At 46.2% G+C, this 12,551-nt stretch overlaps 1 protein-coding gene across 1 annotated transcript in view; it reads left to right on the top strand.

Annotated features, from left to right (window-relative positions):
- Positions 1 to 11,760, top strand: part of LETM1 (leucine zipper and EF-hand containing transmembrane protein 1) — a 132,683-nt gene extending 120,923 nt beyond the window's left edge. Inside the window, exons 15-16 of the mRNA XM_044275610.1 lie at positions 6,317 to 6,830; positions 11,534 to 11,760. Coding sequence (XP_044131545.1) covers positions 6,317 to 6,830; positions 11,534 to 11,760 — 741 coding nt within the window. The remainder of the gene's footprint in view (positions 1 to 6,316; positions 6,831 to 11,533) is intronic.
- Positions 11,761 to 12,551: the final 791 nt, after the last annotated feature.

Genomic DNA, 12,551 nt, shown 5'->3' with positions numbered 1-12,551 from the left:
CTTTCCTTATATACAGTTTCTTGCTGAACTAGAACCTTCTAGTGGGAGGAGTGGAGTGGAGAAACTCAGCCCAAATAAATACAATGTTACAATTCTGGTCCCTTATAGACTTGCATTAGAGATTAAATAATACTCAATGGCATTGACACAGCAGTTTGTCAAGACATAACTATATAGCTAAACCAGACATCCAAAAGTTTAGTCTGTCTGGTTTTAGTGGTAAACATGTCTGGCTTTTTCCCTCCAAAACATGCTCTTTAAACCTTATGGTAGCTGTGGAAAATTACTAGCTTCTCACAATTAGCTAGAAAGTCCCAAAAGTCTCTCAGTATTTATTAACCCTTTCTAGCATATAGCCTGTTCTTTTGTACTGATTTTGCACAGCACAGTGCTGTGCAAAATCAGTACAAAAGAACAGGCTATATGCTAATCACAAAAGGATAGGGATATTTGGCTTGTGGGTGAAATTTTAGGATGAACCTAAAATAAACTCTAACCTTTACAGGTGAACCGGATGATGAATGCCAACACAACTCCAGGCACATTTAAAGGAGGTGAGAGGCACCCAATTGTCAGGTCAGACCTTTCAAAACCGTTTATATCAGTGTGGTCTGCGTGCTAGACGACCTGCAAGAGCACCTGACCACTCCACCAGGCACAGGCATCATCGTCTTGCATGGTCCAGGGAGCATCTATGCTGGTTGAGGGACCAGTGGGCCTTAGTGTTTTTCACTGATTAAAGTCGATTCACGCTAAGCAGAAATGATGGCTGCCAACGATGTAGGGGATGTCAAGGAAAGTGCTATGCATCAGCCACTGTTGTCACCAGATGAGCCTTTGGTGGTGGTGTTACAGTGTGGGTAGGTGTGTCTAGTTCAATACAGAACTGCTCTACACTTTGTGAATAGTACAGTGACAAGCCCTTACTACATGAATAACATCATTAATCCAGTCATTTTGCCTCTGCAGGAACAACACAGGCCTAATTTCATCTTCATGGACAAAAATTCACCAGCTCATTGAGGTCGCATCATTAGGGAACGGCTGCTGGAGACCGGGGTGCCTCAAACGGAGTGGCCTGCGCTTTCTCCAGACCTGAATACCATTGAAAACCTATTGGATCAGCTGAGTCGCCGTGTAGAGGGTCATAACTTTGTACCGCAAAACCTCAATGACCTGAGGGCCGCCCTTCAAGAGGAGTGGGATGTCATGCCTCAGCAGACAACAAAAATATAAAATGCAATTCAACAGTATTAAATGGTATGTCGATGCAAGTTAACGCTTTAAAGTAAAATAAAGTGGGGAGTTGATGACTTTGCATAGGAGAAACAGGGGCAAATGTCCAGACTTCAAAGTACCCCTTGCGTCAGGGCACTACATATGTTTCTCAAGTTGAACACTTATGACTAGAAGGAAGGATCCTGGAAAATATCATCGTGAATAGTTTCCTGCTACACTAGTAATATAAAGGCTGAGTGCATTCAAAGATAAATTAACTATTTTTATAAGTTATTGGCTCAGGGACTTTAATAACTGTGCAGGTGCTGAAGTCCTATATTTGGAAGGAGACCAGGGCTAATCTAGCGTGACTGTCAGCTGCTCTACGATACAGTCAGGGGTCCTGTATATGCAGAGGGAAACATGATAATGATAGCTGCATGGACCAATATGAGGTTGAACAGACTGAATTATGGCTTTTGTTGGGTTTTTGTGTGCTGTACATGTAGTACCCCAGACCAGAATCAAACTATAGTTTGCATTGTTATGTATTTTCTTGTTTGCTCCTGGACATGGTTCCCAGAAAGGAATAGATGGCAAAGATTGGCAAGGAACAGAGCTGTTCCTCCCCTCGTGGCAGTAGTGGGCTGGTCCTGCTTCCTGCCAGGAAAGGGGGAGTTCCCTTCCAGAGACAGAAGGGAGAGGAAGGACATTGCTGAGCTCCTGCTCCTGATACAGTTTCCCCAAAGAGAACCACTCCAACTTTCCTCAAGTAAAGTCTAGAGACTCTGGACAGCACAGTGAACTGCTACCAGCAGTACCGAAGACACTGCTGCAAGGTGAGGGATTACAGCCAAGACACCCAGCACCAGACTACTACCAGGCCAGTATCACCTAAGTGCTGGAATGCCAGCAACCAAGCTGCCTCCATATACTTACTGGTGCAAGAGAAAATTGCATTTAAAGCCTGCTGCTATTGTATATATTTAAAGTTATACTTTGCATTTAGTGAAAAAGACTGTTACGTTTGATTCTGGCCTCATTCCTCGGTTCTAAATTTCCAATGCACCAATCCCCAGGAAGCGATGGCCTGAGGGAGTACACCGTAACATAGGACTTCAACAGGGCCACTGCCACTCCTATCCTCTACACTAGCTTCTCAGGGGGTTGCTGGATACATACCGTATTTTTCGCCCCATAAGACGCACTTCCCCCCCCCAAAAGTGGGGGGAAAGTGCCCCTGCGTCTTATGGGGCAAATACTGGCAATTTACATCGCAGACTGCGATGTTTTAGTGAGGAGGGAGGAGGGACTGTAGTACAGGCACTGTACTCTGGCCCCGCCGATCAGTATGTACTGTATTGTACGTAGTGTTAATCATCAGATCTAAACTGCGCTCCACTTGCTCCCCATGTGTACCGCACTTACCGGTACACATGTCACGCTCCTGTAGTAAGCACTAGCAGCTAGCAGGCAGGTCAGGCTGCAGGCGGCCGTAACGCACGAAGGTCACGTGCCTGCTCCGCCTACTTTATAAATGCATGCGGTTACACCTGAGTGGTGTGTGTGTATGTATGCACTCTGAATGTCTGGTGTGCACTCTGTTTTATGTTTGGTGTGCACTCTGACATTTTCCGTTTATCTGTGGCTGCCCGTGGCAACGTTTGGTGTTAGTACATATGGTGGCAGTGTCTCGGCCTTTTGGCCGGCTCCCAGGACACGGTTGCCACACATGTCGTTGTCAACGGTAACCCTTTCCCTTTATGTAGTCTCACTACACTTCCTGGTGTTGGAAGGGTTAATTCCCTTCTGTGTGTGTGAACACTGGGTGTTTCTGTGTGGGTGTGACTACTTGGGCCTATAAAGACTCTGTGTATATCTCCAGTCATGGCTATACTTCAGCCATGGCTAGCTGGAGTAGCCTCCTGTCTTATTTCACCTGCCAGTGGGGGCCACCCTTGTGGTCATAAGTTTATATGATGTTCAGTTGATGTTTTCCTTTGTTATTTGGTGCAGCTATGGATCTGGGTTCCTGTGTGTGGATGTGTGTGTGCTGAGTTCATTTTGTTTTGTGTGGACGTCAGCTTGCCAGTACAGGGATCCAGTTAGCAAGGCTGTGGCAGGTGGCTGGAACTAGTGCAGTTCACCTGCCATATCCATAGGACTGTTTGTGTTCCCCTTTTTCCCTGCAGCTTGGCCAGTGAGACTCCTGTTCCTCCGTTTCCAGAAGGAACAGGTCGTCTTACCCTACTCCTAGTTCAGGGACCGGCGCAAGGTGAGTAGGGATCCGAGGTTCCTGAGCATGGGCCCTCCTACCTTCAAGGTCGGCTCATGCAGCTAGGAGTTAGGATCGGATTAGGGATGCGTTAGGAGGTGACCTGCTCCCTAATTCTGTCGTCCTGGCCGAGCAGCCATTAACATCTCCTGTCATCGCACGGCTGAGGGTTTTCCTCATCCTCAGCCGTGACATTAACACTACGTATAATACAGTACATGCTGAGCGGCGGGGCCAGAGTACAGTGCCTGCACTGCCCCGCCGCTCTCCCCGCCTACTACAGTCCCTCATTAGGGATCTGTGGATGGGATAATGATCTGTGAATGGCATTATGATGGGGGGGGGGGGGGATCTGTGGATGGCATTATGATGAGGGGATCTGTGGATGGGACTGTTATGGGGGGATCTGTGGATTACACATATAGCAGTGTCATCCACAGATCCACTACCCCATAACAGTGCCATCCACAGATCCCCCCATCATAATGCCATCCACAGATCCCCCCCCATCATAATGCCATCCACAGATCCCCCCACCATCATAATGCCATCCACAGATCCCCCCACCATCATAATGCCATCCACAGATCCCCCCACCATCATAAGGCCATTCACAGATCCCCCCCACCATCATAATGCCATCCACAGACCCCCCCTATCATAATGCCATCCACAGCTCCCCCCCATAACAGTGCCATCCACAGATCCCCACATAACAGTGCCATCCACAGATCCCCCACATAACAGTGCCAACCACAAATCACCCACCCCATAACAGTGCATCATCCACAGATCCCCCATAATAGTGTCATGCACAGACAGCCATTAGTTCAAACCCACCAAAACCACACCTTTTTGTTAAAAAAATTTTTTTTTCTTATTTTCCTCCTCAAAAACCTAGGTGCGTCTTATGGGCCGGTGCGTCTTATAGGGAGAAAAATACGATACATATCAAAGGTCTAAGGAAAAATAAGTAAAAGTTGCACCCATGCAATGGTGCCTAGGGGTCCCAGGGGTCACATAAGAATACAGTATTATAAATGGCACATGGTAATTGGGTGCCAGAAGCTTCAAGTTAGACATCTGATAGACAATTTCGATCCACTGCCTGTGCGTCAGCACGGTGTTTGGTAGGGCTCGTCCAATGCTACATTGCCCTAATGCGTACACCCTTGAGTGAGGCTGTTCTGCAGGACTGCTGACATCCATGCATTTCATGGTGACACACTGAATTTCACGGACACATATTACATATCATCTCCTTGTACATTTTACTATTCTCTTCAAACCTTAAAGTGAGCGCAAAGTCTCTAAATTAGTAAAAAAAAAAAAGGAGGATTCCATCACTTAAATATGGGATCCCTTCTGCAGCCATTACCATCTATCATGAGCTGAGATAATGTGTCCGCGACTTGTAAGGCAGCTTAAGCCTCCCCGAAGGATGGACGTAGCTGGAATAAATCCATATTATCTCTGATTTGCGGAGAGGTAAATGTGAATACACGGCTGAGTTAAGTTTGTGATTTCTCCCGTTCCATCTGCTGGAACATCTGGCGTACAGGTGCCAGACATGGCGGAAGCCTCTGCCGTCCCACAGGAGCCAGAAATCATAATCCTGACAGTGAATGTGCTTAACAATAAAATATGTATACGGGGAGCATACTGACAGACTCACATACTGGGCAGCAGCTGCAACACAGCGCCAGTGTACACATGAACTGTACGGGGAACATCAGCACCACCATCATCATCATCATCACATCAGGGTAATAATCACTTTTCCTGGATGGCCGCATTATAGATTCCTCATCTAACTTCCTCGTAGACATTGCATGACTTGTTGTCTCAGGATAGACTGTCTCAGGCAGCGGCTTAGGTCCCATGGAATTCAACATGCCCGATCCCTTTTCTCCTCTCAATATCTGCCGGCTGACAAATGTCCGGAGGCCCCATTCAGGCAATGTTCTTGTAATATAAAGCAGGAAAAGGAATCTGAGCCGTGGATATCACCTCCGAAAGTCGATATGGCGATATCTAAACTTTCTAAGAGGACCCTTGTTCCATCCGATGATGGCAGTAATCTCCAGGACCCCCTGGACAGACGAGCGGAATGCACCCTTAGGCGCAATTATGCTGCCGCAGCTGCCTCAGCATCAGTTTCCATAGCTTCAAGCGAGGTAGTGAATTTATACGCGCTTGCGTCCTTCGTATTCAATCCAATTTAGAATCGGGGGAGGCCAGAAATGATATCCTGGACAAATTTAAGACCCTCCTCCTTGGTGTTGATTTCTTATGTGACGCTGCACCCCAAGTTAGCAGCCAAGACTATGGCTCTTTCTTCAGCCAGTAGACGCCCTCTTTGGCTCAGACCGTGGGTGGCAGACAACACCTCAAAGTTTAATCTGTGTGGTCTCCCGTATGAGCCGGGAAGATTATTTGGGTCAGAGCTTGATCGCTTGATGGAGAGCTTGGCTGACAAGAAGGGGAGGTCCCTTCCACAACAGACCTTTCGAGGCCGAGGAAGAGCTAGGGGAGGGGGATATCAGAGCTCGTCCAGATCCCAGAGAGGCCCTGAGAACCGCAGACGCGGTAGAGGTTGCGGTCAAGACCGCAAGGCTGACCTATGACTCTCATCAGCCTTCTACAAGTCACCCTCCCTCACCCCCTCCAGTTCCGCTGCACGTGGCACTATCCATCAATCCTCCTCCAGTCAGAGCACGCTTAAGTTTGTTCAGGAATTTTGGGCTTCAAGAAATTCCGGATCCCTGGGTTTTGGATGTAGTGACATCCGGTTACAAAATAGAGTTTATTTCCCTGCCTCAGGAGAAGTTTATCCTGACAAAACCCCTTGCCCACGACAAGCAGCGAGTCTTGGAAGACTCTATTCTCCAGTACGTCCAAAAGAGAGCTCTAGAGGAGGTCCCCCCTCACGAACAGGGTCGAGGGGTCTATTCCCCGGTTTTTCTTGTCCCAAAGCCGTCGGGCGAATGGAGGATGATTATCGACCTACGCTATCTAAATCGCTTTATCAAGCAAAAGCGCTTCCAGATGGAGACCATACACTCAGTGATCAATATCCTGAATCCCGGAGACCTTATGGTCACCATAGATCTGAAGGACGCGTACCTTCATGTTCCCATCTACCCAGCGCACAAGAAATATCTGAGAGTTGCTGTATCAATAAAAGGTGTGGTGAAGCACTACCAGTTTGCTGTGCTGCCTTTTGGCATCTCTTCCGCCCCCCACACCTTTACCAAGGTTGTGGCTCCTGTTGTCGCCCAGCTCAGGCTTCAGGATCTAGAGATCGTCCCATACTTAGACGACTGGCTTTTAACCAGTACAGGACCGCCGCACGCAGGATTGCGTCTTTGCGGCGGCCCTGTTATTCCTCCAGGACGCGCCGGGGCGTCATCTCGCGAGACGCGAGATTTCCTGTGAACACGCGCACACAGGCGCGCGCGTTCACAGGAAGTGCAGATAAACTAGCTGATCTACAGCCTGCCAGCAGCAATCGTTCGCTGGCAGGCTGTAGATGCGATTTTTGTAACCCCTAAAAGGTATATTAGACGCTGTTTTGATAACAGCGTCTAATATACCTGCTACCTGGTCCTCTGGTGGTCCCTTTTGCTTGGATCGACCACCAGAGGACACAGGCAGCTCTGTAAAGTAGCACCAAACACCACTACACTACACCCCCCCCCCTCTGTCACTTATTAACCCCTTATTAACCCCCTGATCACCCCATATAGACTCCCTGATCACCCCCCTGTCATTGATTACCCCCCTGGAAGGCTCCATTCAGATGCCCGTATGTGTTTTGCGGATCCGCGGTGTCCGTGTTTTGCGGATCCACGGATGCGCAAAACACATACGGACGTCTGAATGGAGCCTTACAGGGGGGTGATCACCCCATATAGACTCCCTGATCACCCCCCTGTCATTGATCACCCCCCCCGTAAGGCTCCATTCAGACGTCCGTATGTGTTTTACGGATCCACGGATCCACGGATCCATGGATCGGATCTGCAAAACACATACGGATGTCTGAATGGAGCCTTACAGGGGGGTGATCAATGACAGGGGGGTGATCACCCCATATAGACTCCCTGATCACCCCCTGTCATTGATCACCCCCCTGTCATTGATCACCCCCCCTGTAAGGCTCCATTCAGACGTCCGTATGTGTTTTACGGATCCACGGATCCATGGATCGGATCCGCAAAACACATACGGACGTCTGAATGGAGCCTTACAGGGGGGTGATCAATGACAGGGGGGTGATCACCCCATATAGACTCCCTGATCACTCCCCTGTCATTGATCACCCCCCTGTAAGGCTCCATTCAGAATTTTTTTGGGCAAAAGTTAGCGGAAATTGATTTTATTTTATTTTTTTCTTACAAAGTCTCATATTCCACTAACTTGTGACAAAAAATAAAATCTCACATGAACTCACCATACCCCTCACGGAATCCAAATGCGTAAAATTTTTTAGACATTTATATTCCAGATTTCTTCTCACGCTTTAGGGCCCCTAACATTCCAGGGCAGTATAAATACCCCACATGTGACCCCATTTCGGAAAGAAGACACCCCAAGGTATTCGCTGAGGGGCATATTGAGTCCATGAAAGATTGAACTTTTTGTCCCAAGTTAGCGGAAAGGGAGACTTTGTAAGAAAAAACAAAAAAATATTAATTTCTGCTAACTTGGGAAAAAAAAAAAATACTTCTATGAACTCGCCATGCCCCTCATTGAATACCTTGGGGTGTCTTCTTTCCAAAATGGGGTCACATGTGGGGTATTTATACTGCCCAGGCATTTTAGGGACCCTAAAGCGTGAGAAGAAGTCTGGCATCCAAATGTCTAAAAATGCCCTCCTAAAAGGAATTTGGGCCCCTTTGCGCATCTAGGCTGCAAAAAAGTGTCACACATGTGGTATCGCCGTACTCAGGAGAAGTTGGGCAATGTGTTTTGGGGTGTCTTTTTACATATACCTATGCTGGGTGAGAGAAATATCTCTCTATAATGACAACTTTGAATAAAAAAATGGGAAAAGTTGACTTTTAGAGAGATATTTCTCTCACCCAGCATGGGTATATGTACAAATACACCCCAAAACACATTGCCCTACTTCTTCCGAGTACGGCGATACCACATGTGTGACACTTTTTTGCAGCCTAGGTGGGCAAAGGGGCCCACATTCTAAAGAGCACCTTTAGGATTTCACAGGGCATTTAGGGTTAACACATTTGGATTTTAAACTACTTCTCACGCATTAGGGTCCCTAAAATGCCAGGGCAGTATAACTACCCCACAAGTGACCCCATTTTGGAAAGAAGACACCCCAAGGTGAGGGTGAGGGTGAGGGGCATGGCGAGTACCTAGAATTTTTTATTTTAGTGTCACACATGTGGTATCGCTGTACTCAGGAGAAGTTGGGCAATGTGTTTTGGGGTGTCTTTTTACATATACCCATGCTGGGTGAGAGAAATATCTCTCTAAAAGACAATTTTTCCCATTTTTTTATACAAAGTTGTCATTTGACATAGTGAGTTAATGGAAGTTTTTATTTTTTGTCACAAGTTAGTGGAATATGAGACTTTGTAAGGAAAAAAAAAAATCATCATTTTCCGCTAACTTGTGACAAAAAATTAAAAGTTCTATGAACTCACTATGCCCATCAGCGAATACCTTAGGGTGTCTACTTTCCGAAATGGGGTCATTTGTGGGGGTTTTCTACTGTCTGGGCATTGTAGAAACTCAGGAAACATGACAGGTGCTCAGAAAGTCAGAGCTGCTTCAAAAAGTGGAAATTCACATTTTTGTACCATAGTTTGTAAACGCTATAACTTTTACCCTAAACAATTTTTTTTTTTTATAACAGACATGTAGAACAATAAATTTAGAGAAAAATTTATATAGAAATTTAGTTTTTTTTTTTTTTAATTGCAACTGAAAGTGAAAAATGTCATTTTTTTGCAAAAATTTCGGTAAATTTCGATTAATAACAAAAAAAGTAAAAATGTCAGCAGCAATGAAATACCACCAAATGAAAGCTCTATTAGTGAGAAGAAAAGGAGGTAAAATTCATTTGGGTGGTAAGTTGCATGACCGAGCAATAAACGGTGAAAGTAGTGTAGTGCAGAATTGTAAAAAGTGGTCTGGTCATTAAGGGTGTTTAAGCTAGGGGAGCTGAGGTGGTTAAAAGCCGCCACTTTAGACGTCTTGCAATCTCATCTTCAGCTGGCTCTTCAAACTCTACAATGCCTAGGCTGGCTTATAAATTGGGACGAGTCAGAAATTCTTCCTTCCACCATAAGGAGATTTCTGGGGTTTGTGATCAATTCCGATCACATGACTCTTTCTCTTTCTCCGGAAAGGAAAGATTGTGTAATAAGAGCAGCAGAGTTCCTTCTGGTACCCAGGTGAGTTTCCATCAGAACTCTTATGAAGATTTTAGGCCACATGTCTGCATCTGCAGAGGCAGTTCCTTGGGCCTTGTGGCATCTACGTTCCCTCCAAGAGGAAGTGTTAGCAGTTTGGAATCGCAATCCCAGGGGTTTGAGCAAGACGCACTCCCTGTCCACTGAAGTCCGTTCCTCACTCAGGTGGTGGAGGTTCTTGATTCAACCTCGTTGGATCACGTTGACCACGGACGCCTCCCTTCTAGGTTGGGGAGCCCATCTGGAGGAGAATCCAGTACAAGGTACTTGGAGTCCTCAAGAGAAACTTCTCTCATCCAATATGATGTCCGTCTAGCTCTCAATCACTTTGCTCCTCTTATCTGCAACAGGGCGGTGAGAGTTTGTACCGACAATACGACTGTGGTCGCCTACATCAACAGACAGGGAGGCACAAGATCCCAACTACTCCTCAGGGAAGTGAGTTTAATTCTTTCCTGGGCAGAGACCAACCTATCCCACCTAACGGCGGTTCATATCAGGGGAGATCTCAACATAGTAGCAGATCGCCTGAGTCGAGGCCTTCCAGTTCCAGGCGAGTGGTCGCTGAACAAGGACATCTTCACCAGGATAACCTAGCGCTGGGGGACTCCAGAGATCGATTTGATGGCAACTCGACTAAACGCCAATGTGAACAGGTTCTGCTCCCTTTACAAAGAGGACAATCCTGTAGTGATAGATGCTCTGTCCATAACATGGAGGTTCAGGCTGGCTTACGTATTCCCTCCAATTTCCATGATACCAAGGTTATTGATGAAAATCAAGCAAGACCAGACCCCAGTGATTGCCATCATTCCATTCTGGCCAAAGAGGTCTTGGTTCACCCAGCTCATGCAGATAAGTCACAGTGTTTATTGGAGACTTCCCCTAACGCAGGACCTAGTGTATCAGGACACAGGTCCCTGCCCAGATCTGAGGAGACTCAGTCTGACAGCCTGGAGATTGACAGGTCCCTTCTAGAAGCTAGAGGGTTTTCAGCGGAGGTCTTGAGAACAATTTCACACTCCAGAGCGGAGTCTACAAATAAGAAGTATTCCAGGATAAATAAGGTCTTCCTTCAATGGTGTGCTGATAAAGAGGTAGTGGCCTCAGATCCTCCTCTTTCAGCTATTTTGCAGTTTCTTCAGGATGGTCTGGACAAGGGTCTAAGCCCATCTACACTCAGAGTCCATATCTCTGCTTTATCTTCCTGTCTTGGCAGATCTCTTTCTCAAGACCTCCTAATCAGGAGGTTCCTTAAAGGAGCTGAGAGACTTAAACCTAGCATCCTGAGACCAATCCCGGACTGGGATTTATCTGTTGTTCTAAAGGGGTTATGTTCTTCCCCATTTGAACCTTTGGAAAGTGTCGACCTTAGGTTTTTGTCCCCAAAGGTCACCTTTTAGTTGGCCATTACCTCGGCAAAAAGGATTGGAGAACTCCAGGCCCTGGCGGCCTCTGAGCCATACATATTGTTTCTTCAGGACAAGGTCCTGCTAAGATTCCTTCCGACCTTTGTACCTAAAGTCCCGTCTTTCAGGAATACCAACCTGACAATATCTTTACCTTTATCTCTGTCCTTCTCCATCATCTCCAGAAGAAGAAATGTTACATACCTTGGACATCTCTAGAGTCCTAAGAATTTATCTGGACAGAACTGTTGACTTCAGAAGGTCTGAAAATCTGAAAAGATTTGGCTCCTCCATCCTTTGTAACTGCCCATTCCACCAGGGCAGTCTCCACTTCCTATGCCGAGAAGAAGCTGATTCCGCTAGACCAGATCTGTGCTGCCGCTTCCTGGAGCTCTCAGAGCACCTTTATTAGACATTATCGTCTAGATTCTAGATGATCTGAGGGAGTGGCTTTTGGACAGTCTATTCTAAGTGCCGCTGTCTCTTAGAAAAAATAAAAATAAAAAATGAGTAAGGGGGTCCCTCCCAATTTGTGTGTAGTACTCCTTGCTAAGTCCCCACTTGTGCTGCTGGTTAAGACGACAGGGAAACGTTAATTTTTAATGTAAATTTGTTTTCCCTTAGTCCTTACAGCAGCACACAAATTTCCCACCCCATCTCAGTTATTAGTTCTACTTGCTAAAAAGCACTTCCTGCTAGGGCGGGAAATCCAATATAGGGGTGGGTTTAATTAATTAATTATTGATACTTGGCAGTAATTTTCTTTCAACAAAAATTCCGCCTGTCCTGACCGGCTTCACAGGGGAGGAATCCCCCACTTGTGCTGCTGTTAGGACTAAGGGAAAACAAATTTACGTTTTAAAATTAACATTTTCTCTCAAGAGAAACTAGCTCTGCACAGATTGACGCCATCTGCTGGTGAACCAGGCACATTACACTTGAACATTGTTTTATAAGAAATAAATATGCACATAAATCACTAAAACAGGAGTGTAGCACGGAAGCACTGAAAAACTATAAGGAAAAAAATAGAATATGAAAAAACAAATAAAAGCGGCCAAACTAGAGACCGAGAGATTAATTGCCAAAGAGAGTAAAACTAACCCTAAAATGTTCTTCAATTATATAAATGTTAAAAAGTATAAATCTGAAGGTGTCGGCCCTTTAAAGAGTAATGAGGGGGGAGTCGCAGAGAGCGACGAG

Source organism: Bufo gargarizans, chromosome 1 (genome assembly GCF_014858855.1).
Source record: "Bufo gargarizans isolate SCDJY-AF-19 chromosome 1, ASM1485885v1, whole genome shotgun sequence".
Lineage (NCBI taxonomy): Eukaryota > Metazoa > Chordata > Amphibia > Anura > Bufonidae > Bufo > Bufo gargarizans.
The sequence above is the reverse complement of the archived record's forward strand: the minus strand, read 5'-3'. Positions and strand labels throughout refer to the sequence as shown.